General features: G+C 43.0%; 2 protein-coding genes across 2 annotated transcripts; one reads left to right on the forward strand and one right to left on the reverse strand.

The window, feature by feature from the left end:
- The first annotated feature begins 7780 nt into the window (after nucleotides 1–7780).
- acanb (aggrecan b) lies at nucleotides 7781–21002 on the forward strand. The gene is made up of 19 exons (XM_028431990.1): nucleotides 7781–7847; nucleotides 13222–13300; nucleotides 13578–13961; nucleotides 14050–14224; nucleotides 14342–14469; nucleotides 14561–14854; nucleotides 15059–15298; nucleotides 15461–15635; nucleotides 15725–15852; nucleotides 15927–16220; nucleotides 16421–16531; nucleotides 16611–16706; nucleotides 16807–17805; nucleotides 17892–17996; nucleotides 18093–18251; nucleotides 18327–18409; nucleotides 18488–18632; nucleotides 18755–18937; nucleotides 19428–21002. Exons 2-19 carry the CDS (start codon nucleotides 13228–13230, stop codon nucleotides 19517–19519), a joined length of 3864 nt encoding a protein of 1287 aa, XP_028287791.1. The 5' UTR covers nucleotides 7781–7847; nucleotides 13222–13227; the 3' UTR covers nucleotides 19520–21002.
- A 1960-nt stretch (nucleotides 21003–22962) lies between these two features.
- hapln3 (hyaluronan and proteoglycan link protein 3) lies at nucleotides 22963–27275 on the reverse strand. The gene is made up of 5 exons (XM_028430215.1): nucleotides 27169–27275; nucleotides 26424–26609; nucleotides 24794–25192; nucleotides 24391–24693; nucleotides 22963–24317 (listed from the first exon to the last, which is right to left on the reverse strand). Exons 2-5 carry the CDS (start codon nucleotides 26563–26565, stop codon nucleotides 24040–24042), a joined length of 1122 nt encoding a protein of 373 aa, XP_028286016.1. The 5' UTR covers nucleotides 26566–26609; nucleotides 27169–27275; the 3' UTR covers nucleotides 22963–24039.
- Between the last annotated feature and the right edge of the window lie 436 nt (nucleotides 27276–27711).

A 27711-nucleotide genomic window follows, 5' to 3' on the forward strand; every position in this document is an offset into this window, starting at 1 on the left:
AACATGAAGCAACACTTTTATTAAATAAAGACACTTAAAACTTGGGTAAAATTGACTATATGGGCAAAAATATGTAGAATAGAATAGAATAGAATAGAATATACTTTATTAATCCCTGTGGGAAGGTCCCTCAGGGAAATTTGGGTACCAGCAGCACTACAACACCGACAGTCAGAACAAGAGTTAAATAGAATAAAATAGAATATACAGTAAAAAATAAAAGATAAGAGGAATTATGTACAAACATTGCACACCAGCATAGATACATAGCATAGATGGTAATGTGATATGTGGACACAGAGCCACCATTTGCTGGCCTCCATTTTCTTGTCCAGACCTCTAAACATTTGTCTGTGGGTGATAAAGTCAGGAGTCAGGTGGTCTTAAAATCAGGACAAGCACTCCAAAAAGAGAGGATTAATTCTTGGAGATTTTTGTGCCATGTCAAAACAGGAGTATACACCAAATTATCATTTAAATATATATTATATGCTCCAACATGCTCATAATGTCCGTTTACTTTTGGTCACATGCCTGTATTGTAAAACAGTAAAAGTAATAAATTGTACATTTCAGTGTCACAACACATACAGACTGTATTCATCCTACCATGAACCACACACAGCCAGCCTCACATACACCATCATACTCCCGCAGTTGCCATCGAGCAGTTCCCAGCATCAGAGAAGGTTGCCAGACAGCTTGTGGCTGATGTGAGTCTGGCAACATGTCAAGAAGATGTGGAGCGTCTCTCTGCCCCATCATGCAGCAGCACAAGAGAAGCCAGTCTGTGCAGCGGCATAAGGAAGCAGTGTTCACAGCAAAAACCAGCAACCATCTCTCTCTCCCCTCTCCACCTCCCCTCTCTCTCTCTCTCTCACCACATATCCAGTATCCAAATTTGTTTTTGAGAGATTATGTAATTCCAAAAAAAATACAAATTCTGCTCTGTAAAGTGCTCTGTGTTTACTGATTCAGTGGGTTCATGTTAAAAAGTCAGATTCGAAGGAGACGGAAACAGAGGAAGCAGCAGATTACTGTCAACGCCTATGGAAGAGGCACTTCTATATGAGCACTGTGACCAGATTAGCTGACAAATACATGGTTTAAAAATAACAGGACACTTATTATTCTTGTAAAGCTTCCATGAACTGAGTCACTAACGACGGATGACGAGGTGAATGAGTTTGTCTAATGTCTCTCTGCCTCTGTGTTTTTTTCTTTTTCCTACTTCTCAGGGTCAATTTGTCACAGAAACGGTCGTTACTATGACTCATGAACTCAGCCATGCTTCCTTCATCACAAACATTTCATGCTGATAACTCTGCTCTGACTTACATCCAATGAACTGAAACCACTGACTGGATCCTGCTGGTTTGGATTTAATGTGGCCTGGAGAAGCTATCTGTTAGCTTTAAAGTTACACTTTAGACCTGTTTTAGTGTCCAGATCCCTCCTGTAAATTGTCTCATCATCACAATATAAGACAATCAATACTGTCCTCCCAAAAAGCCCCTGCTTATTTACAATCATGCCTTTATTGTGACAGCACCCCCTGGTGGTTCAAGACGCTATGACGGGAGTAAAGAAGGACCAGAAACAAAGCAGAGGTTGGGGTGGGTGGATGGTGATAAATCTTTATGCACTGCACTATATACTGCACCGAAACACACCGTTAATGTGGATTTCACATGACCCAAATATCAGCTTCAGACCAGAGATCAGTCTGGTCACACTGGTCCACATCTCAGAGAGTCAACAGATCAATACAAGCGATGAGCGCAGTATTTGGCAGAGCTGATTTTTTAAATAGCATAGATTAGCATAGCCTGCTAAATTAACCCACCTGAGTGGATTTTGATGAGCTCAGGATCTGCCATCCGTTTTGTCCAGGTGTAGCTATCACTGTGGCTCACACTCACACACCACACACACTTACATTGTGTACGCACACTTATTTTTAGTGAGCAAGTCCTCACAGCTATAAAGCAGCTATTCATTTATATGGAGAGGTTGTAAAAAATGTCACCCTCCCACTTGATAGACTGCATGAGACTGTGTCAACACACACACACATCCTCCTGTTCTCAGCGGATAGCAGGAGGAGATGCTGAGCCTGGGCTGTGTGAAAGAAGGCCTTATGACATGGCGCAGCCTTCTTTTTTTTTTTTTTTTTAAATATTAGGAACTGCTGTAACAGCTACAATCCAGAGGCAGATCTGTTCCTTTACATTGTGCACAGCGGGCTTTCATATGTGCATGTCTGGTTGACTTGTCACACTTGAGCATGAGCTCATGAAGAATGCATGTCACTGGCAGAGGTGTGCCATCTACTGACCAAGGTTGGACACTGCATGAGTCACAAAATACTCTGTTACAGAAACTTTGCTTCCACTGATGTGTGATGTTATAAATAAAATAATAAAAAAAAATCAATTACCACCTTGTAAATGTTACAAATAACATCTACAAGAGAAAAAATATTTGATAACTTCATACAATAAGTTTTGTTTTTCACAGAAGGATCTTTTAAAAACAGGAAACTTAAGAACTAGTACAAATAGAACTAGAGATTTTTAGAAGAACTAGAACTAGAAAAACTAGAAGTTAGAGCTAGAAAACCAGAACAACTGTAGCCTAAAGAACATGAATGTGTAGAACTAGAACTTGTGGAACTGAAAAACAATAGTTTGAACTAGAATTAGAAGAACTAGAATTAATAGCATTCATCTTTAGACAAACTCACCCTGATGCTGTGAAGACAGCACTGAATGTGTTTATGTAAAGAAATGGGCACAGTTCACAGTGTTCAAGCAGCCCTGATACTCAACATGTTGAGCTCATTTCAGGCACAGGAAGGAATTCTGGCCCACGCTATCCCTGTTCCTGGATTTGCTGGACATGACATGTGAGGCTGCTGCTTGAAGACCTTTCTCTGTGTGATCTGGTTTATACCTGCAGACTAACAGGAGGTGCATCCTGTCATGTTCAGACCTCTGACATTTATAAAGTGATAAATTCTAAAATAGAATATTTGCTGTTGCAAATGAGGTGGTTTTAGACATTATAAGGCTGTGTATCTATATGTGCACTTACACCTACCTGGCTCTGGTTGTATACTGTACAGTGGTATATTTATACTTATTCACACACCTATAACTTCTAATTATGGCAGAGAAGCAGCTGCCCCCTCAGTGTTTCATTATGAATAAATCTGTTTTTAAATGTCTCTTTCTGTCCTGGCTTCCATATGTATGACGGCTGTCAGGTTGTGTCTCAGAGTTTTGTTACAGTTACAGCTATGAGACCGTGATACTTTAAACTAAATGATAAACCAAAATCATCAAATCAAGAACTTTATTTGTCCCCTGGGGGCAATTAGAGTTAGCCCAGAATGCTAAAACCATGAGGTCATAAAAAGCGTGCGTAAAGATATATGCAATGTATATCTATTGAAGAAGCTTCTGTGACATCACCCTGACCTTCTGTTATTTGTCTCTTTTTTGGGGGGGGGGGGTGTTGATACCATTGCCATGTTGGCAGTGTCACCGTGCACCTAAACTCCAAATACAGGACCTCTACTTCCACTGTGCCAGAGCTTAAAGGTCGGGTAGGAGATTTCATAATGATGCACCTTTTGTTAAATTAGTGTAACTTCTCTTTACAGTCCGATAGCAACCAATTAGTTTGGCAGTTTCGCTTTAAAACGAAGAATATGAATCATCTGTGGAAGCTATAAAACGCTAAAAAACATCAGCCAATCCTCCGGGTGGACCCTGCGCGGAGTATTGGCTGGTTGTCACACTCTTCCTGCTCTGCACGCACCAGAGAGGTACGTGCGTGATGGCCGAAGTCACAGACCGCAGCTCGTCTTCAGGTAATGCGCGTCCATGTGATTGGGAGGCGTGGCTTCGGGGTGAGCTCCGAGAGAAAGGGGCGTGTGTTTACTTTCAAAATCTGGCTGACTCTCACTGAGTTTTCAAAATCTCCTACCCTACCTTTAATAATGACCAGTTCAAATCTGTGACACAACAACGGCAGCTTAAAGCAGGCAGCCGTTCCTCACTCCCCTCTGTGCAACACAGCACAATGTTGAAGCACACAACACTCATTGTACACAGATAGATAAATGTGAATAGAATAGAGTAGAATGCCTTTTATTGTCACTATACACAAGTACAATGAGATTAAAGCCATCAACCAGTTTCAGTGCAAAAAAGCAATGTATAAAAAAAGATGTATGAAAGATATTGAAATGATATTAAGAAAAATATTTACAATATAAACACAGAAGTTAGTGCACAGTCCTGAGGATATAAATATGGTCTATATACAGTATTCAAATATGTGCAGTGTGTAGTGGTATTTTCCAGTCTGGTTTAAAGTGGTAGACTGACTAGAAAAAGAAAATCAGGCCTCCGTTGTCATCCTGAGAGCCATGACATACCTAACATGCTGAAATATGTTTTACATTTGTCCTGCAGTGTGAGTGATGTAAGCTGAGAGAGAAGCTGAAAACTTCTGTTTGTGTGCAAACCCACAACAGCAATGCTGTCATCACCAGCTTTAAATGCACACCGATTGTGTGTGTGTTAGTGTGTGTGTGTGTTAGTGTGTGTGTGCATAGGCCTGTGAACAGAAAGACCATCAACTGAAACAGATGCCTCAGCAACTTTTCCCGAGCTTGAAATTTGTCACCCTGAAGAAAAAGCCTCAGTCTGGTTTCCGATGATCCTGTCAGCAATATTCCAGCATGTTTCCAGCGTGCGGCCGCTCATATTTGGATCATTTGAGCCGCAGAAGAGAGAAAAACACAAGCTCCTCTGTCTTGACCCCCTTCCCGTCCCTCCCCACCCCCCATTCTGCACTCTGAGAGGTCTTTCAGGTAGACTCTGTTTAATGCTGCTAGTTGTAAGTCTGAACTCACATAGACTGAAAATGACCTGTGTGTTCACAGATAAATACACACAGAACACAAAGAAAAACAACTCTCCAGCCCATAAAACGACAAAATTCTTCATGTTTGTGGAACAAAGCGGCATTCATGGCAGCATGTTTCATTGTAGCATAAACTGGCGAGCAACAGGATATGACAGTCATTTAAAACATCCATACACATTTTCTTTACGACCCAGACTGTGAAAACACACTACCTGCCTAAAGACTCTTTGTGTGCTTTAATTTATTGCTATGTAACCCAGCCACATAAAAAAACACACACACAGTAGCTACATATAACATGCTGAGACACCATGGACAGAACACAGCACAGACGTTTTGTTCTGCAAGGACATTCTCAGGATAAAAACTGATGCTCAGCAAGTAGGATTTTGTAATTTGTAAGACCTGCTAGCTGGCACAGGACTGCAGGGGACATCAAACTATGAGAGCACCTCAGAATGCAGTTCCTACAATGGCCACTTGAGGCTGCATCCAAAGGTCATTCACCTTTTTGTCCATATTAGGGCTGACCTTAACCAACCATGAATAAAAACTAAACTTAACAGTGGTAAAAACAAAACTTAAATGAGTGAAAGTCTGCCACCACCCCCAACTAATCATGCCACTGTAGCAGCTGTATCAGACAATGATTGGATGATGTCACACAATCACAATATGTTCCATTAACTTAAATGTAACATAATGGTGTATTTGGACAATACATCCATGTATTCAGTTAACCACGAGTTGTATCTACATGTATTATTGACCAGGTGTGGCATTTTATCATGAGGACATGTTCATATGTGTATTTGGCACCTCGCCTGTGGTCGAGTCTAGACAGGGCATGTGTTGTTGAAGGGATGACTCATCTCCAGGGTGACCAAAGAGATAGATGTCAAAGCATAACTTGTGTTTCATGTTGTGACATGTGCAAACTGCAATCTCACATAAAAGGAACTTTAATGTGTTTTAATGCCTAACCTCAACCAGAAGTACTTAATTTAAAGAAAGCACCTTCCACTCCACCTCAACCTACTGCCAGATGACAATGGACCATATGACCTAACATTAACGTGTCGGCCAGATTGGGCCGAATGTGTCCTTTGTGAGGACTTCTTGTGTCTGAGTTGGTGATGATGTATACGTTTCCTTGTTTCAGAGAAATATCACAGTTATCCCACAGTGTTCAAACTGCAGTGGTCTTTAACTCTATGATACTGGTCCTTTGTGTGACTAAAAAACTGCAGTTTTTGGCCCACCAACAAACTCCCACTCACAAACCAGGAAAAGCCTGTGTGAGATCACAGCAGCAGAAAATGTGAGTTACTCTGTGGTTATTAGGGAGATTTTCCACGTAACAAAACCATGAATGGTTCAGTTCTCAATGAACATTTTCCTGTACTCATGCAAGAGGAGCACTTTGCTTCTTAGGGTTATGATACTACATTAACTACACCTTTATAATCTGCTTATAAAAAGTCCAAGTATGCAACAAATTCGGAATCCCCAGAACTGCTGAGCTGGAGGACATATTTTTGCACTGTAGAGAGGTGTTTCCTGCCACTTTTAGAACTATATACAGGCTTTATAAATAAAAACCTTCGCAGAGTTAAAAAAAAAACACCAAAAAAAACCTGCAACATAAACCTATAAAACAGATATTTTGAGGCACTGCTGTGAAACAGCTGACTGACATGAGTGATGGTGGGTAAACCTGCTGTTTCTATTTCATCCATGTGCATCTGCTAAACAAACACAGTCTGCAAATAAACCCCAAAATTATAGCAGATCAGCTGCTAATAATTCTCCTTTGAATCTGCTGATGGTGAGTGTGTGCTTCAGTGAGCACACAGCCGGCATTTACAGATCTGAATAAAGTTTGGAAGGAGACGAACGGGAGACACGCCTTTCCTCAACCTCAGGCCAACATTAGCATGTTTAACTTTACACTGAATGCACACAGACATTAGCAGCAGGCAGAGTTTATCCTGTACGGCACACACACACATACATGGTTATCAAGACTTAGAATACAACATTTTTCAAGTAGCAGTTCACAGCCACATTGTACCATATACACGGTACAAATGAGCTTCTGCATGGCTGGCCCAAGACGTCATGGATGTACAACACATGCAAACAAAGTCAGAGGTTTATCCATCACTCAGGAATAAGCAGACCGGTGTGGACTAATATTCTTGATCAATAACTAAAGGTTAAGTATCAGTTCTATATTGGAAGAAGGCTGGAAACAGCAGCACAAAAAGACCTCATTTTATTTTATTTTGAAGGTGGTCTGGGTAAATATAGAGCCTTGAAACATGTGAAACAGTTTTTATTTTTCACCCTCTTCTGTCTCCTGACATTAAAATAAGTTTGGAATTTAGAGGTAGTATATTAATATATGTCTGGGCTCGCTTCAACAACTGCCTCCGTAATATAATCTCAGTTTCAGTGTATTCAGTGCAGAGAATCGAGAGTAGAAAGTAAAGTGTGCCATGTGATTAATAGTCCAACTGAAATGTAGTGTTATATTATAATTATGAAGATGTGTTTGAGTAACACTAAACATTCTGATCAATGTCTGCCTTTATTATGTGTGTATATTATCCACAAACTGCTCTGCAGTCGCCTCCTGATAATCTGCTGGATTTTGTTTGGTTCTGTGCTTCAGCCTTGATATTCTGGGCTGTTTGTATGACCTCACCAACTGGCAGGAGAGTACCACATCGCTCTCTCTCTCTTTCTTTCTCCCTCCCTCTTTCCTTGCTCACCCTCTCTCTCTTTCCAACATCTAAATGTGTGGCAGAGTTTGAATAGAGCTTCTTTCTGCACTCCTACACAGGCAGGAGTGAGAGGCCCCTGGAGTCGCTGGCACTGGGAGCGCTGCAGCAGCATCAACGGTACGTTTACTGGACACCCTATAAGGAGGAATACTGTGAGGAAGGTTTTTAGGGGGATACTCTCAGACTGCTGCCTCTGCTTGTGTGGGGAGGCAGGTATTGATTCAGGTACTCAAACCAAAGGTAACTTTTTAAAAGTTTTTATTTCAGTAGTTCTGTGTTGAATTGGGGGTATTGGTGTGAATTCTATGGGAGTTTTGGCATTCACAGTATTTGCTGTTGTGACTTGGGAACTTTGCTGAGTTGCGATGTGTTCATTGGTTGATGTCAGGTCTGCAGTGTGTCGAAAGTGTTGCTTCTCATCTTATGTGATTAATTTGGATGTGACAGTTTGTAGCTTGTGATGCTGGTTGACAGAGCAAAGTGTCCTTGCAACATTTCAACACTGACCTATTGTGTTTATCACCACCTGAGTCAGATAGAAATAGAAATGTGTAGTCCTGTAAATGCTGAGGAAAAAGTATCAAGTAATTTAGGAGCATAGATTAAAGGAAAGCTAATTAAATGGTCTATATATCTTTATTTTGTTAATTATCTCATGACTGATGTATTTATCTTGAAATCCTGAGGAGAGGTTCATCAATCATCTGTGTTGATGTAGACTCCAGGCACAATGAGATAAGACACAAGACACAATAAGACACTGTAGTTCCCTCTCAGCCCATAAATTATCAGTTCTATTTTAAACTGTAATTTAGGTCTGCATATAAATCTGTTTTCTACATTACAATGACAGGATTATATGAATAAATCATATTTTTAATTAAAAAAAAAAGGTTTTCTAAATTTGCACCAACCTGCTTCCCTAGATCATACTCCACACCATGTATCATGTGATGAGTCTGTTTCCAACACAGTTGAGTTCAGTCATTCTGAAACAGAGATATTTATACATTAATATGTTATTGATTATAAACTGTTCCACACTGTATTTATTCGGTGGGGGAAACTATGTAACTTATGGGACAAAGAAATTATCATTGTAGAGTGGCATCCTGTTTCTATGGTTACCTTAGGCTGCTGAGCACTCGTGGTGAATTGTAATTCTCAGGTGTTGAAGTAAAAGAGAGCTGATAAAGGGTTAAATATGTTTAGAAGTATAATTTAAACTCACATAGGAGAGTTCAAGTGTGTGTGTGTCTGCTTGTCTTTGATCTCTGACTGATGAGTATATAGGCATGTACTAATGCACCCATAAGCACCTGTGATTATGAAAGAGTCTGTGTGTGTCAATATGTGCACACACACAGATGCACACACACATCTCCTGTAGCAGGGGCATCAGACGTGTGCTCCCACACATCCCCTCTGTGTGTGCGTATAGATCAATGTCCACTCTGTTCTGCTCCTGGGGGACTCTGGAGAGTTGGAGGAGAGAGGGTGGAGGGGGAGGTGATGAGGTGATGTAGGGGGGGTGGTTAGGCTCCCCAGGATGCCCGCCTTGTGTTTACCTTGGCATGGTTGCACCCTCCCTCCCCGCTTGAGACCCAGCCCCTGTCCGTTGCTGGAACAGACCGAGGTCTTATTGCCCTCCACCTCAGCTGGGAGCAGAACATACCGCAGTGGCTGAACAGGGGAGCAGCAGCCACCCCACTGACTGAATGGGCACACTGTGGAGAGAGGCCTGATTGGCCTGACCTGGCCTGGCAAGGTTTGCTCACGAATGCCAGGGCCACGTTTTAAATGATGCATTTAAAGAGAGCAGAGGATCTGCTCAATGGTGGCACTGAGCAATACGAAGGGGAGGTCCTGGTTGGCTTGACTTTTCTGTAATCATGCACAGAGACACGTTTGATTGTTGTCTTTGTTCACAGGCAGAGGACAAATTATGCAGATTGTGCCATACAACTCTACAGCTTTAGAAGATTTTAAAGGGACCTCAGCTGTATTTTCCCCATTCACAGACAAACTTTACTGACTAGAAAACTGCATTTGTATCAAGTGGGTTGTACTCCCTGTTTATTACAAGGAAAAGTCTGGTGGGTGACATAAAATACTGCACAAACTGTACTTTTTCTCATGACCATCACAGACCTGCTGGACTTTAAATGCTACTTATACAAGCCAAAGACACTGCAGACAGATAAAGCATAAGCAGGAAGTAGAGGCTGCCTCACAGTCAGTCAACTGGTGTAGAGGTGCTTTTTACCTGGCAGGGACAGCTGATGGAGTCACAGTCTGCAGCGGGTCTCTGGGCCTCATAAGGACAGGAGAGTGCTGATAAAAACCTTTGCCCAAAAAGGCAGAAGACAGCAGGCTGATATGGACAAAACAGATAATCAGGAGCTGTTCTAGGAGCTGAACTGTTCTATATTACACACACACACACACACACACACTGCCATAGTTTATCTACCAGTGTTACTGGTACTCAGCCTCACCTTAATGCCTCTGAGTTACTGTTTGTAGCTGAGAAGGCAACAATCTCAGTCAGTTCTAATAGGTTAGGTGTTATTAACTATTTGGCCTAATAAAATACTACTGCCATGTTTTTGACTTGACATTACAGCCCTTTAATTTGAAGTTTGCTGCCCTTCTCACCACACACAGATGCAAATTGGGACTGCAGCAAGATTATGTGAGCATATTTTGGGGCAAACAGTAATGGAACAAATAAGTTCTCCTTAGGAAAATAAGAAGCAAAATCATGAATACATGAGCTGAAATTAGTTTTAATCCAGCCAGTAGAGGCTCACCTGCTGCTCCTCTAGATGTCATATGGGTTCTTCTTTTCAGAAATCTATAGGACAGAGTGAGCTGAGTGAAGGTCCAGGGTGCATCAGGGATTATATCAACCGGCTGGAGGAAGTTGCTGTAAACAGGAAGGCCTGGGTGTCTCTGTTCCCATTGATCTGGCTGGCTGGATGGATGAATGGAAGCATGGATGGATGGATGGATGGATGGAAGCATGGATGGATGGACGGATGGATGGATGGATGGATGGATTTATGGATGCATGGATGGAAGGATGGATGGATTGATGGACGATGGACGATGGACGATGGATGGATGGATGGATGGACGGATGGATGGATGGATGGATGGATAGATGGATGGATGGATGGATGGATGGATGATGGATGGATGGATGGATGGGTTTATGGATGCATGGATGGAAGGATGGATGGATTGATGGACGGATGGATGGAAGGATAGACGGATGGATGGATGGATGGATGGATGGATGGATGGACGGATGGATGGATGGATGGTTGGATGGATGGATGGATGGATGGATGGATGGATGGATGGATGGATGGATGGTTGGATGGACGGATGGATGGATGGATGGATTTATGGATGCATGGATGGAAGGATGGATGGATTGATGGACGGATGGATGGATGGATGGACGGATGGATGGATGGATGGATGGATGGATGGATGGTTATGCATTGCCTAAAATAAATGAGAAGCACAGGGATACCATACATAACCAAATGTAAGTCAGACTGAGTTCAAGGATGGACTGAGCTTTAGAGATTCATAAAAAAGGTATAACTGAGCCTATTCCAGGATGGATCCATCTTTTTATCTATGATGTGTGGTATTTTGTGTTTCCTCCCAAACTGGGCCAAGAGTCACTCCCAGACGGATCTTAGACAGCAGGGCAAATATTAGCCCTACTGTACTGTATGAGCTGGATCTGTGGAACTCTGAGAATGCAAGCAGCCCACACACATACACACATGCTCATTCATACTGTATGTAGTACACACACCGATGCACGACATTGTCCTGCATTTTAATAACCATGAAATATGAAAGGTGACTATATTTCCCTGTTGGCCTTCTACCAGGCTGCCAGTCTTTGGTCAGCCACTGCAAACGTTTTGTGACACAGAGCTTCAGGTTTACTGCTTGTAAACGTGCTTCTGTGGCCGTTTGGAATGAACTGGGAGTGCTCTGCTGCCTGTCCCGGGGCTTGTGAATGCAGCACAGTGAGGGTTCAGTTGGGACTTGCAACGGTTTCGTATGTTTGTCTGTGCTGCACGTCATAGCAGTGGAAAGTTAAGAAAATAAGCATAGCGGTAATCAGGGTCTGACAGATGTGAGCTTGTGATACTGAGCCTGAAGGTGCCAGTTGCTGATATTTTGTCAGAATTCAGTGATGTAAAATACACACAAAAAATCCCAGAAGCTGCATTTAGGAGGGCTGCCACAAGAGCTAGCTACCTAGGAGGATTATGGTATGGTCTGTCTATTCATATATATCGTTCAGCTGCAATTCTTTGACGCAACATGTTGATTTTAAAGCACACATTAGATTAGCATGCTTATATTTGTCAGGCGATTTTTGCAAAGTTTACTAGAGTGTGCTCTCCCAGCACCCCAGTTATATTTTTAGGGTTAATACAAAAGATATAGCTTCATCTTTTTCATATGCAATAAACTGTGTAAGAAGGCCGTCTATGACTATTTGATTTCCTACAGCAGAGGCCCTGTAGAAAGTCTGAGGACTTTAGGTGCCATCGCTTGTCACAATCAGCATACATAAACAAAATGCTTCTGTTTAAAGAGTTAAAGCTGCAAGCAGCCATCATTGGGCCCTCAGACCCTTCACAGCTTGTGAGGAGCCCTCATCATTATTGTAATATGATGAGTATACAACAATATACCTACTAAACATATGAGTAGTTCAATCTCACAGGTAGCAGCAATAGGAAGTGGACAGCTTGCAAGGTACAGTGCAGCAGCACCTGATGGGTCTTATTCTTACAGTTATCACTAAACTAGTTAAGTTTTTGACCTGTTAAATTCATTGGATATAAAGTCAAGTCGAAATTGTCACAAGTACAAGCCAGTAATAACCTCCCTTAGTGTGAACGCAGCACTGCATTTACGCACACTGTGCAATGGCCAGGCAAGCACACACACAAAGGACAGAACACAACTGGCAAAAGCCAAAGCCCAGCGTTCATTTCTTTCTTAGTATTTAATAAATGGAAAATTGTTTGAGATGACTGAATCACACTTCTTCCTTATTTTAGCACTGAACACTTTTCCTGTGTGCAAACACAGAGAGCGCTTTCATTCCTCAGTGAGCATTTTCAAATGATACCAGAGACTCCTGACGTTCCATTTCCATTTTAGCTCATGAGGCTGACGCATTAACCGACGTGGGATAATATTGAATGAATAAAGCTGGATGGATATATGAGTGTACAAGAGTTAGGAAAAACAGTGGCATTAAAGGGCAGAGGAAAATGTGATAAATAAGACCACGCATTCATTCACTCATTACATGAGCAAGAATAAGCATTTCTGGTACAAGCAGTAAGTATTACATACAGCTTATTTTAATTCTTTGATTGTTATAAATCAAAATGATTCAATTGTGATGCTTTTGTCAACACTAAACATTTCTTTACAGATAACAATGAGCCCTCTACTTCTGCTGTTTTTGTCCTTGCCCTTCATCTCGGCAACAATATCTTTTGAAGACCATGATGGTAAGCTTGCACCTCAACATTGGCGGTTGTTGCTGTGCAATTTTTGTCATTCAATTAAAATTAATTATATACAGGCCTGTGCCTAAGTGGCAAATACTAACATTACGGAAGGAAGAAATTTTTCACCCATTAGTGACAGGCCTGATTTGAAAACACTTGACTTTCTTTCTTCTAATGCACCCACCACAAGTGTCAATAAATTACACACAATTTCAGCCCATCTCACAAGACCACATGAAGAAAACGTACATCTACATTTCATTTGTCTTCACCTCAGATGTGGACGGCATGTTGCGTGTCAGCATCCCGCTTGAGCTGCCCCTCCGACCTCTGATGGGCAGCAAGATAGTGGTGCCATGTTACTTCCAGGACAACACTGTCAACGACCCCGGAGCACCGACCATCGCTCCACTTTCCCACCGCATCAAGTGGAGCCACGTCACCAAGGAGAAGGTCACCACCATCCTGGTGGCGTCAGAGGGGAAGGTTCATGTAGAGACAGAGTATTTGGACAGAGTGACGATGGTCAACTACCCACTGGTGTCCACTGATGCCACCATGGAAATAACAGAGCTGAGGACCAAAGACTCCGGTACTTACCGCTGCGAGGTGATGCATGGCATTGAGGACAGTTACGACACCGTGGACATCCAGGTTCAGGGTATGGCAAAACATTTCTTCACATCACTACAATGTAAAAGTCTCTTTGTTAGTGAGCAGAATTAGACAGTCTACCATTAACTTCACAGGTATTGTGTTCCACTATCGTGCCATCTCCACCCGCTACACCCTGACATTCGAGAAGGCCAAAGCAGCCTGTATCCAGAACAGCGCCACCATTGCTACTCCAGCCCAGCTCCAGGCTGCATATGATGACGGATATCATCAGTGCGACGCAGGGTGGCTCTCTGATCAGACTGTCAGGTAGTATTGATCCATCAATCAAACTTTTTAAGTGAAGCCTTTCCACATAAATGATGTGGAAAAGACCTTCTCTTAGTGTAAATAAACACTCAAAAAAAAATCACTCAACTCTTCAAGGTACCCCATCCATGAGCCAAGAGAGCGTTGCTATGGAGACAAGGAAAACTTCCCTGGTGTGAGAACCTATGGTGTGAGAGAGATCAATGAGACATATGACGTGTATTGTTTTGCTGAGAAGATGTCAGGTACATCCCCTAACATGCGCAACAACAAAACAAAACCCATGAATGCAAACCCTAAAGTGACAGGGTTTCTCTCTCATTTCTCTTTTCCCAGGCAGAGTCTTCTACTCCACATCTATGGAGAAGTTTACATTCTATGAAGCACAGGACCAATGTGCCAAACTCGGCGCTAGGCTAGCCACTACTGGAGAGCTTTACCTGGCCTGGAAGGGTGGTATGGATGTGTGCAACGCTGGCTGGCTGGCTGACAGGAGTGTACGCTATCCCATCAACATCGCCAGGCCTCAGTGTGGAGGGGGACTCCTGGGAGTGAGAACTGTCTACCTGTTCCCAAACCAGACAGGATACCCCTACCCAGACTCTCACTACGATGCCATCTGCTTCCAAGGTTAATAATTTCTCTTGAACAAAATCCAAAACATTTACTGATATACAATGAATTAGTTCTTAATGATGATACTACAGACTTCAATAGCAAAGATAATCAGAATTTAAGAATTTAATGCAGAATTTGCAAATTAAAGGTATAAATCTCTACTGAATACCAAGGTCATTTAAAACAATGCCTTAATCGTGCGATCTTATCCTTCAGCTGGTGAAGATGATGGTGCAGTGCCTTCAAGGACGACCCCTTTCCCAGATGTCATCCACATCACACCTGCCCCTGGACCATATCCAAGCCTGCCCACTCCATCTGAGGGTGAGGAGACCAAGACCGGAGGAGTGGACATTCTCTCACCGCTGCCCATCCCACCCAGTGTGGTAGACATATTCCCCAAAGGGACTCCCGTGCCTGGACTGACAAATATATATGAGCCCATGGCTCCCACAGGTAAATTGCAAATAATACATATTCAGTAATAAAATCCTTTGGAACATGTCGGTAATTTACGGATGTATCCTAAATGAAAACAGGACTGGACCAAGTACTGTAGATATAGAAGACGGAAATCAATGGTAAATCAATGGTACTGAGATTACACCTTCTCTCCAGGTGTAGTGTTCCACTACAGGCCCATCACTGGTCGGTATACCCTGACCTTTGTGGAGGCTCTGCAGGCTTGTCAGAGTATTGGGGCGGTCATCGCGAGCCCCCAGCAGCTGCAGGGAGCCTTTGAGAAAGGCCTACACCAATGTGATGCAGGCTGGCTGCGGGACCAGACAGTCCGGTGAGCTGGACCATCAATATTTATTAAATGTTGTCTTACATACTAGATATAAAAATACATTTTAAATGTACTAATATTTCCATTCTCAGGTATCCAATCGTGTCACCGAGAGATAACTGTGCTGGTAATCTGCTTCAGCTCCCTGGAGTCAGATCCTATGGCCTGAGACCAGCCAACGAACGCTATGATGTGTATTGTTACGTGGAACGTCTGGCTGGTGAGTATCTACCTATACACCGCCCGCTGCAGGTAAATGTTTGAACTCTAATGATCCTTTACTTTGTCTGTCAGGTGAGGTCTTCTTCACCAGCGACTATGACAGTTTTTCCTATGAGGAGGCTGTGCAGCACTGTCAGAAGCTCAACACCACCCTGGCCAACCCCGGCCAGCTGTATGCTGCCTGGAATCAAGGACTTGACAAGTGTCGTCCGGGCTGGCTCTTGGACCGCAGTGTACGCTACCCCATCAGAACCTCCAAGTCCCACTGTGGGGGAGGTCAGGTGGGGGTCCACATCATCTATGCCTACCCCAACCAAACAGGATTCCCTGATGAGCACTCACGCTACGACGCATACTGCTTTAAAGGTAAAGTAGTGGGTTTGGTGAGGTTTCTTTCATCTATACAATAAATAAATAATGAAGTACAAAAAGTAACGCATCGATTTACATAATTTAGCAAAACAGAACGTAAACAGCTTCAAATAGCTGACTGAGAAAAGGCTGGTAACGTTTTTCTTTTTTCTTTACCCAAACCTGTGTCTTTAATGTTGTTGTTTTTTTGTCAGCTGAAGTTCCTGTTGTTCACGTTGACAATAAGACCAGTGCAAATATGACAGTAGTGACTGAGGATGTAATCAACAAAACAACAGTGGCAGTCGATCAACTGGCTCCGACTGGTAAGATATCTGCTCTGAATAATTGTTATTGATGTAAATTGCTTTGCTCTCATCCTACTTCCTGCTTTGTTTCTTTTAGTTGACACTACTGTGGGTTACAATGAAACTGTAAATATCACTATAACAGAGATAATCAACAAGACCACAGTCATAACTCAGCAGGTTGAACCAACAGGTGAGACAACTGATCACAACGAATATGTAAAATAATTCAGCACTACTTCCAAGGTTAATCAGGGTAATTAATTATTCTTATCATTATTCTTTGCTCACAGTGACACCCATCTCACCTCCTGTCCCGGTTGATGTGTCAGGATCTGGTTCAGCTTCTGGGGAGATCTCTGGGGAGTCTGGAATCTCCAGCAGCAGTGGTGATGTGTCTGGCTCAGGACTGGGTGTCACCTTAAGCCCAGACCGTGATTACTTCTCTGCCTCTGGCTCTGCCTCTGGACATCCTCAGGAGGCAGGAGGGAGCAGTACATATGTCTCTGGATCAGGGGAGGGCTTTGACACACACTCTGGTGTGTCAGGATCAGGTTTTCCCAGTGGAAGTGGGGACATCAGTGGTATCAGCGGTTACTCAGAGCTCATGGTGGAGAAAACCATTCAAGAGTCCACTGAGCAGGAGCTTGGCAAGAGTCAAATTGAATACAGTGGCTTTGGATCAAGTGTGTCTGGGTCAGGACATATATCCGGGTCAGGCTCTGGTGGGTTTTCTGGCATTTCATTTGTTGACCACAGTGCCGTTGACCTGACAACCCAACCATCTGGAGAGCAAGAGGTGTCCGGATACCAGCCCTTTGGATCAGGGTTCCACAGCGGCTTACCTAGTGGTTTTCAGTCTGGTGTTTCAGGCAGTGGCTCTGCCTCTGGGGACTCTTCCCAGCATCGTGGTGATGTCATCTACTTAACAGAAGAGCGGATGATAGAAATGACTGTACCACCACTGACGCGCCATCCCGAGCAGGGCCGCGGTGTGGTGGAAGTGAGTGGGGAAGGAAGCGCCACAGGGATCCACCATGAGTTCAGCGGCCGTTCACACCTCTCAGGAAGAGGAGACACTGATGAAGGGGAGCAGCATTCTGTCACCCTGCCACACAGAGAGTACATCGCCACTGTTGGCCAATCAGGAATTGGGGAGTATGGTCAGGAGAGCTTCTCTGGACCCACACTTATTCCAGTGACTCCAGATGCAGCATATACCAGCCCAACCACAGCACCATCAATGTCATTAGTAACTCCCTCTGTTGTGGAGCAGCCAGAAGTAGTGGAAGGTGAATTAGAGGTTTAATTCATATACCATACAATCATACTGCTATTGTTCAAATGGTTAAAGTTGGTGCCTCTCTGCTGTCTGTAGACCTCTGTGATCCAAACCCCTGTGGATCAGGATATTGCTCTGTGCAAGGAGACATCGCCGTGTGTCAGTGCCCTAATGGCTTCACTGGTGAAGACTGCTCAACACGTAAGTCAGCAGCCACAACACCCACATCATTGTCTTTCACGTCCAATTTCAGAAAAGGTAGAATACAGACATTTGATCTTTAAACTATTTGTGTAGCTGTACAGGGCTGTGCCGAGGGATGGATGGAGTTTATGGGCAGCTGTTACCTCCACTTCACGATGAGAGACACCTGGTCAGAGGCAGAGCAACGCTGTCAGGAGCTCAACGCTCACCTGGTCAGCATCAGCTCCCAGGAGGAGCAGCTGTTTGTCAACTGTGAGTAGCTGCTTTTGCGCACATAAGTGACTTTTACATATTATGTCACACCGTTTGTGTCTTTGTTGTCCAAAGCCAATGCTCAGGACTACCAGTGGATTGGACTTAATGACAAAGAAGTACAGAATGAGTTCCGCTGGACAGACGGCAGTCCTCTGGTGAGCTTGGTTGGACCATTTTCCCCTCACATTAATAAATTATTAGCTTGCTTACTGTTCTTTTAATGCTCTGCTCAGACATTTGAGAACTGGAGGCCCAACCAGCCAGATAACTACTTCAACTCTGGGGAAGATTGTGTGGTGATGACCTGGCACGAGGGTGGAAAATGGAACGATGTGCCCTGCAACTACCACCTTCCCTTCACCTGCAAGTCTGGGCCCGGTTAGTTTACTGTGGAGCAAGTCACAATATTCAAATATTTAACATTGCATGTTAGGTCCAGTCAAGTGGATTTAATCTGAAAGTGAATGATATGAACCAGACTTACTTGTCCTCTCTGCCAGTCACGTGCGGTGCTCCACCTGAAGTGGCACATGCACGGCCCATGGGGAGCAGCAGAGGGCACTATCCTGTCAACTCTATAGTCCGCTACCAGTGTGACCCTGGCTACACACAGCGCCACCTGCCTGTCATACGCTGCATGGCAAATGGGCTGTGGGAGGAGCCACAAGTGGAATGTACAGAAGGTGAGTTTCTGATTGTGATAGGCCCTGTGATAGGCTGGCGACCTGTCCAGGGTGTACCCCACCTCTCGACCATTGACAGCTGGGATTGAGTCTGTAATACACGACGAATCAGGTTCAGAAAACCACACACTCTACATTAAAAAAGAAAGAAGGGAAGCCTATGCAGCAAAGGTCTGAGACACAGGAGTGTCACCCAGGACACCTGGTGCTTCTTTTGAATTCATTCATGAACACAAACTGGACAACCAAAACTAATGCAGTAGATTTAAACCTTTCAATGAATGGTGTCCTAAATTATAAAGTGCATGAAACTCTAAGTCTAATATTTTGTACTCAGAAAATGCGCCTCCTGCGGTGCTAGCGCTAACGCTGGCAGCCTCTGAAATAGATCCTTTAGCCGCACTCACTCACCACTCAAGGTAATTTACAAGCCTTTTGGCAAGTCATGTTTACATGATGTCATCAGTATTCGTTCCCTTTCTCTCCTCAGCCGGCACCAACAGTAACAGGCTACATAAAAGATCCCTCAGGAGAAGAAGTAAAGGGGTCAGCAGTCAACAAGAGCAGAGGAAGCAGCTCTGAGCAGGACTGAAAGGACATGCAAGAGAGAGCCACAAAGGACCCCTCTACTAAAGAAGCATGGACACCAATGCAAATGCCCGACTAAAAAGATAGCATTCCCTACCATGTATATATATATACACACACACTAAAGCACATTTAGACAGTGATAGTTTACCTGAGTGATGGTTCGGATCTTTGAGTGATACCCTGCAGCTTCTGAAGACGTTTTGTATTGATAGTGTAATTTATAGCTGTAATCCAGGATTTAATAACATTATATCAATGCACACAAAGGTACAATAGTTAAATCAGCAATAGAAGAAGCTAGAGGGTAACACACAAAATCCAAAGCATCCTAGTGACAGTTTTTTCAGTTTTTACTTACTGTAGACTTTTTACTGTATTGTTAGGGTATTTTTCTAGATCTGTGTTTCTTAGCATTATTTTATTTTTTTAGACTCTTAAGGACAACATCTGTGTGCTTCAGACTGATGAAACTAAGCGGTTCTTTTATCCTAAGCCGACACAGTGAATGTCAAACTTTTCAGCTGTGACGATGAAGCCGGAAAAACAGTTTGGTTCATTCATCTAAATCCACAAAAGACAGGCCTTATAATTAAATATTGACCATTTGTACAGAAGAAAAAATAAAAATCTTTTATGTTGTCACAACCAAGCTGGACATTCACTGTGTTGCAATACAAAAACACCATCAGAAATGACTGTGCTGTTCCATTTTCTATAAATCCGAGTTCAAGATGTGATGAAAGTGCAGCAAACATGGATTGAAGTTGTCAGCACTCATGCACTTTTGAGGTCTTTGGTCACTTCTGTGCTAATTATTTGAATCCAGTGCACCTTAAACTGTAAAAAAAACAAACAAACAAACAAACAAACAAAACAAAGACACAATCCTCATCTGTAGCTGACATGTGACAAGGAAACCAGTGAGATCCGCCACAGCTCCGCCACGCTGGGTGAAAAATGAGCACACCCACACCCAATCCATGACATTCATTCCGTGGAATTATAGATTTTACAAAACAAAATCAAGGTTTCCTGCGTGCCGAGTGTCTCTGTAAATAATCACACTTCTCTGAACAGCAGGATCTGTCAATAACTAACAGAGCAGACAATTGAATTGTTTGACTAATTCAGTTCATGTTACTTTAATAAACTGGAAACTTTCTTTGTGAATTGCCAAACAAACGGGCATGATTTCTTTAATTTTGGTTATTATTAAAGCCATCTTTATAGAGGTTTCTTGCAGTGTGTCATGTGACAGTGAAGTGCTTCTTGAAAAAGCTGATGAATTAGAAGCAGTAGAAACACATGTGGAGAGGGAGGATGTAACATGCTGACCATGACCTGTTAAGGTCAAGATTTCACAGACAGATTATCTGACTTCTCACAGAACAACACACAAACACCTGTCTGTCATGGACAGGACACACATACTTCTTAAAGATTTTCATACAAATAAAAAAACATCCATATGTATGTATGTATGTATGTGTGCTGGTGTTTGTACAGAACACTCTTTAACACGACTGAGGTGATGTTTGTGATCGAGTCGTCAATAAACTGACAAATGTTTGACCAAATGAAACTGTCACAAACTTCTGTTGTGACAGATCCCGAATGCTGATGTGAACATACAGTATACTGTACTGTGCTGTACCAAATAAAACTTGGAATCATCCGTCTCTGTGAGGTCATTGTGTGCAGATCCATCACGCTTCGTCTGTAAATGGCTGCATTGCACGTTACTTCATCATACGCTGAGATTTTCTGGAAGCATCTTTCCCTGGGGCGGTTTAAATTCGAGGTAAACTCTGCAGAGCTGGAGGTACAAACCTGGCATTTAGTTTGTTTGTTTTTTACCTTCCTGTGGAGCCCAACCATGAAAAAACACACAATAATAAATAGCTCCTTCATCGGCCTCTACAGCGAGTACCTTCATCACCGCACACAGATCTGCTCTGTGTGTAACAGGTCGTGTGAGGTTACACCTTCACATGCATCTATGTGTTGTCTATGCAGTCACAGTGTACATACCTGTGTAATCATCTAAGGGCTAAGTGCAGGCATGTAATATGTGTGTGTGTGTGTGTGTGTGTAGACGTGTGTTTGGCCAGCAGGTGTAAATAGGATGTGTTTATAAAACCTGCTGGGCATAATATAATCACTGGGACTTCTGTTTGCATCCGGATGCAGGAGGGTGTAGCTACGTGTTCGACTCATCTAAAAGTGCATCGTGCCCAGACAGAGCGGCGCGTGTTAGCCTTAGCATACAGTGGCTGTTTTGTACGGGTCAATAACCCATCTCACCTCTCTGCCCTGGCATTCCTGTTCGAGCAGTGAGCGAAACTGTATCGCGAGCACGCACCCACCAGCGGCGGCTTATGGTCAACAACAAATAAGAAATTCACAGAACAGATCAGAGGAGCCCATTTGAGAGGTGTAAATCCAGCAGTTAAAGGACTTTTAGAACATGTATTTAACTAAGAACCAATGACTCAATTTAAAATGTGTTCAGGTCAGCACTCCTCTTGTACGTAGTCTCTCTGTGGTCACCTGAAATCACACTGAGGATGGACTTAGGACCAAACATCTAATTTATTCATGTCTCAAGCCATGGCTGTAGGAATGGGAAAAGAACAAAGCCTTTGTAAGTCTTTGTTATTTAACACTAACATATTATGTAACTCCAAAGCATGTATGTTCAATAAGCTATTATTATGACATGTGATGATGTTAACTTGATTGGAGCAGGCCAAAAATATCAGAGAGCAATGTTTCATATATACACTAATGTTCAAGCATAGTGGAGGAAACTTGGGTTAAATATAAAGTCAACAAACAAATTATGCTCTTGTGCTATTCAAACAAAATAGGACCATTCATGGCAAAACTCACATATATTTTAGATTACTGAGACTGGGTCATATTGTTTTGGAAAATAGACACTGAGGTGGCACAGTAGTGCATTTAGCATGGTCACCTCACAGCAGGAAGATCCCTGGGTAAAATCTGGCTGTGGCCTTTCTGTGTGGGAACTCCGGGTTCCTCCCACATGTCAAAGATGTGCATGTCTTAATTAGGGAGTCTAAATTGGCCCATTGACTGCTAGGATAGGCTCCAGCCCCCCCTGTGACCCTGCTTCCCAGTTAAGAAAATGGATGGATGGATATATGGATGGATGGATGCTGGTATGGAATATTCCTTTTTTTAATAAATGTAACTTTCATGTGTAAACATGTACAATGACTTTTAAGTATCATATCAGTGTATATCAGTCTCTTGTCTGTCATGTCTCTAGGACATGGAAAAGAGGCAACAAAAGGACAAAGCTGCAGTGTTGAATCCACAGGCTGCACCCGGCCCTTCTGAGTGTATTAAATGTTAAAATTCAGTTTTCAAACATCTATTTTCTCTCATAAATGTCCTTTAAATGACAGTGTATTTACAGTGTTTTTATTCATTTGTAGAAAATAATACAAAGACACAGTGAAAAAGGTACATGTGTGTTCTTCCACAAAGAAAGCAAACAAGGTAGCTTAAATATTAAAATACAGAGAATCACTTTCTCCAGTAAAACTCTTCATCACCAATAAAAAAAATGAGATGGATTGTATTTAATAATGTGTGTTAGTGTTTGAATGCAAAGCTCTGGAGGGCGCAGCTCTAAAAGTATTGACATTTCCTAACACCTTCTCTGGGTTTGAAGTGACTCTTTAAGTCATTCAGTGGTGTTGGTGGAACAAAGTCGATGACGCTCAGGAACATTTCATCACTGCTGCAAACTTAAAAATTAGAGATGTTTGCTGTCAAAATAACTGCATTCCCAAAATCTGCAGGATTGCAGAAGAAATGCATGCCAAATTTTTAAATTTAGTTTTTAACCAGCTTTGTATCATTACAACATGCTTAGGATGCCCTGCTTCAGTGCACCTTGCTGGCCTGTGGTCCTTCTTTATTTGCCAGCAAAAACCCATCCAGTATCATCGTTTGATGGACTCTGAAGCTGATGCCTAAGCTACAAATTGTATTGTCATATTTTCACATATTGAAGATGATTTTAGCAGAAGTCTTGTAGGGATAAAGGACACATAGGAGGAGCAGGGGGCTAATAGCAGTGCAGAGCTGCTTCACACTGGGCAGGGACAGTTGGTGGAGTCAATATCTGCTGCATTATAAATAATATAGTCAGAGTGAGAGTGATAGCGACAGTGTTTTGGTAAAAACTGCACATTACGTTATAAAAACACTCAATACACTACATTATATTATAGCTGTAATACTGCCCTAGTATGTTTTCTGCCAGTTTAGACTGACTGTATAATGCCTCAGTGATGCATATGCATAGTTTAACAGTTGTTGACTAGTTCAGTATTGAGATGCTAGTTCAATGGAGGTGGAGAGTGAATATTGTCACTGAAAATAGCTCAGAAATGAACCAAAAAAAACAAAAACCCTGGCTAACTGCTAACGTGCATCCAGGCTACAGCTAACGCTAACTGCCTGAGTGGATTGTTTTACCGGTAACAGTAGACACCGAATTTCAAAGACAGAGGCGGGAACCCAAAACTACGCACACCTGGCTCAGATGGGCCACAGTTAGGCCGGGCTTTTGTGATCGGATAACGGACACTTCCATCTGCCAACCAGCCTGCGTCGCAGCGATCCAGTCCCATCAGCCTCCACGCAGCAAACAGCTGGCCCACTTTGGCAATTTTACTTCCATCACTGGCACAAGCCTGGACCGCCTCAGTGAAGTTGAGCTTGGTCGGGTACTTTAAGAAGTATACAGTCCCTATGGACGGACAGAGGAATCGGTTTAAAGAGTGTAGTGAGGTAACTGGAAGGGGTCACGGGGTCATACTGACCTTTGACAGAGGCCGAGAAGCAGAATGCATCGTAGTGGTGGAGGTGGCGATGTCGTAGTCCGTAGCTGCGTAAACCAGGAGCTAAATCGCTTCCCCCGCAGCCGTCACGTGGGACAGTGATTGGATACTGTACAGTGCCGTCAGCCAGCCAGCCAGCATTACACCAATCTAACCCATCCTCCCAGGCCACGTAGAGCTGCTCGAATGTAGCCAGAGTGGCGTCCTGATCCTGGCATGCTTGCTGGGCTCCGAAGAAGTTGAAATGGTATCGTCCTTCCTGAGAGAAGTAGGGGAACACCACACCTGTAGATGGAAGAGGAGACACCAGGTGTATATCAGTTGTTGTAAACGGGTCTTTGGATTGTGAGTGTGGTAGGCAAGAGTGTGAGAGACATGTTCTCACCCCGCAGCTCCAGGTCCACCGTCACACTTTCATCCTCCAGGCCGTCGATCACCTCACAGCGATACCTGCCTGTGTCATTTAGTTGCAGCTCATTGATCACCAGAGACATGTCCCCCGGCGCGGATCGTCGCAGGCGTACCCGGCCCTTGAAGTTGCCGTAGCTACGCTGGCGGTTGCCCATGGCAACCATAACCTCAGTTTCCTTAGCGAAGGCTTCGGGGGAAATGGGTTCCGTAGCAGTGTTGGCTGGCAACCAGGACCATTTGACGCGGGTCCTGCGCGGCGTGGTCAGTTCAGGCTCGTAGTGGTAGTGACAGGGAAGGGTGGCGCTGCTCCCCCTGGTAGCCTGCACCGAATGCAGGGCTGATTCCACAAGGAGACGAACCCCATTGAAATGAACTGGAAAAGACACAAAAACCACCAGAAGTATTATATCACTATTAATATTTATAGGATTACATAACTAAATCTATTACTTTGAGTTCTGCTGTATCTGCCTCATACTCATTTGACCATTTGCATTAATGTATTATTATATATTGTGCAATATGTCCAGAGAATGAAGACATGTGAGTGCAGGACGGATATCCGGCCTGGATTAGAGGTCAGAGTCGTTAAGGGTTGGAATAGAAAAGGGGTGCCAGGTCATGCAGAGGGTTAAATGTGATCGGGATTTCTGTTGCCACCATGACCTGGTTGACCTTCAGTGATTTGAAGCTCAAGTAGCATGAAAACTACACAAAGACTTTTTTCTTTTTGAAATCCAGTGTATTTCTATGGGTTAATTAGTGTGTCTCTGGCTCCCTGCCCAGACCATTCATAGCATCTGTAAAGTCTGATTAAGAGCAATGAGGTCAGACCACATTAACGAAATACTCATTATATGCAGTAAAGCTGCAGTTTAGAACATTTTCCACAGGTTTGTCAGTTTCTACATTGATCCATCAATCAATAACAATAACAATCCTGGTTAGTACACTGTAGCAATAAGACGTCCTATCTTTACAAATAAAAACTCTAAGGTGCTTTATTATTTTTCTTACTATCGCCATAACATCTGAGGCCAAAACACACCAGATCTGCACTTGTTCTGACATATGAAGCTACCATGTTGTAAAATATTATGACCACTCTAAGCAGGTTATTCCCTGATGATAAAACTCAACAACTGATTTACCCTAAAGCCCGAGAAATGTCAAATCCATTCCTTATTAATAATGACATCATCAGCTGGTAATAAATGGAATTACTTTTGATCAGAACACTGTATGTTCTATACATAAAATTAATTAACAATAAAAGTTTTTGCAGATTCTGTCACAGAAATATTGATCTGTTCACTGATGAAGAAGAAAAGACAATATCCTACACACACACACACACACACACACACACACACACAGCCTCTAACAGAAACCCACATCACTCGGTGTGTTTGTTTTGATAACTCTGGCTGCCTGAGCTCTGTGAATTATAGTCTTCTCCCAACGTCCAGCTCACTTCCAGCCAGCTGTGTTATGATGTACACAAAGGAAGCATGTTGCTGCTCTGGTGCTAACTCACACACACACACACACAGATCTGCAAAGCCCTCCCCCTTCATGCACCTACACACACACACAGCACATACTCTCTCCGTTTCCGTTCCCGTTGCTGATGTCCTGGTAGTGAAAGCCATTGTTGTACCCAAAGATCCTGCTCTGGCCGCCGGGCAGCAGCAGCGGCAGCATGTACAGACAGGCGACCAGCAGGGGGCGCAGTAGACCGGGCATGACTTCGTCTAAAGCTGGATCAGTCTTCTTTATTCACTTAACAGCTGTCATAAATACCAGAGAAGAACAAAAACAACAAAAAACTGGGCAAGTTAGAGAATTAAACATTCCACAACACCAATAAACGGAAAAGAAAATCACTAAATAAAAAACTATTTAGAAATTAATGAGTAAAGTCACATTTGAAAAAGAAAAATATAACAGTGTTTAAAGTCCCAGGAAAGGAAAGGCAGATAATAAAAAGTCTTACAATGCATAACAGGCTACAAAATCCATTCAGTCTAAATCTACAGGCTCTTAAAATAAAGTGTTTTGACACAAAAACAGCCGTAAAAAGATTTCACACGTCTCTCTGTTTCTCGGTCGCGTTGCTCTACAGACATTCAAGCTCATTTCAGGCAGTCTGGACTCATTTCTAGCCTGCGCCAGCTGTGAGTTTCCTCTGTTTACCTGCTGGGCTCCAGACTTTTACTCACTGTGGATTAATTCAGTTAAAATACAAAACTAGAATCTTTCCGGTGTCCTGTTTGTACGCGGGGAAAAAAACAGAGAAGAGAAAATAAAATGTTCATAAAAAAAAAAAAAGAAGCAGAGCTCACTCACAGATGAGCAGCTGTCCGTCCAGCGTGTCTTCAGTTCAGGCTTCATCTCCTCCTCCTCATCCTCTGCTGACCGGACCGTCCTGCCAGCCGGAGGAGCGCGCGGTGACGTCACGCGCCGAGGCATTCCCCCATTGAAGGGAACGAGGGCTCCTGCGCGGTGACGTCATCACCGACGAGGCTGTGGCACAGCGTTATCATTATTATGATATTATATTATTAATTAATGTAAATATTATTAATACACTTCCGTACGTAGGTCGAAGTGGATCAGTGGTAGAGCAGAGGTATTGTCCAATAACCGGAAGGTTGTTGGTTCGATCCCAACTCCCCCCTAGTCATTGTTTTGTGACCTCACTCACTGGTGTGTGGTGCTATTTGCTGGCAGCCTTAGGCAATTTCCCTTCTGGGATTATTAAAGTGTATAAAAAAAAGTGACCCTAATGGAAAGACCTTAGATTTATGGGCTCTACATTCATCCATAAGGAAAGAGATGACAACTAAACTCCTGATCTTGAAACAATGTGAGCTGCACACATGTTCTTCT

The sequence above is a fragment of the Parambassis ranga genome, chromosome 19, assembly GCF_900634625.1.
Source record: "Parambassis ranga chromosome 19, fParRan2.1, whole genome shotgun sequence".
Lineage (NCBI taxonomy): Eukaryota > Metazoa > Chordata > Actinopteri > Ambassidae > Parambassis > Parambassis ranga.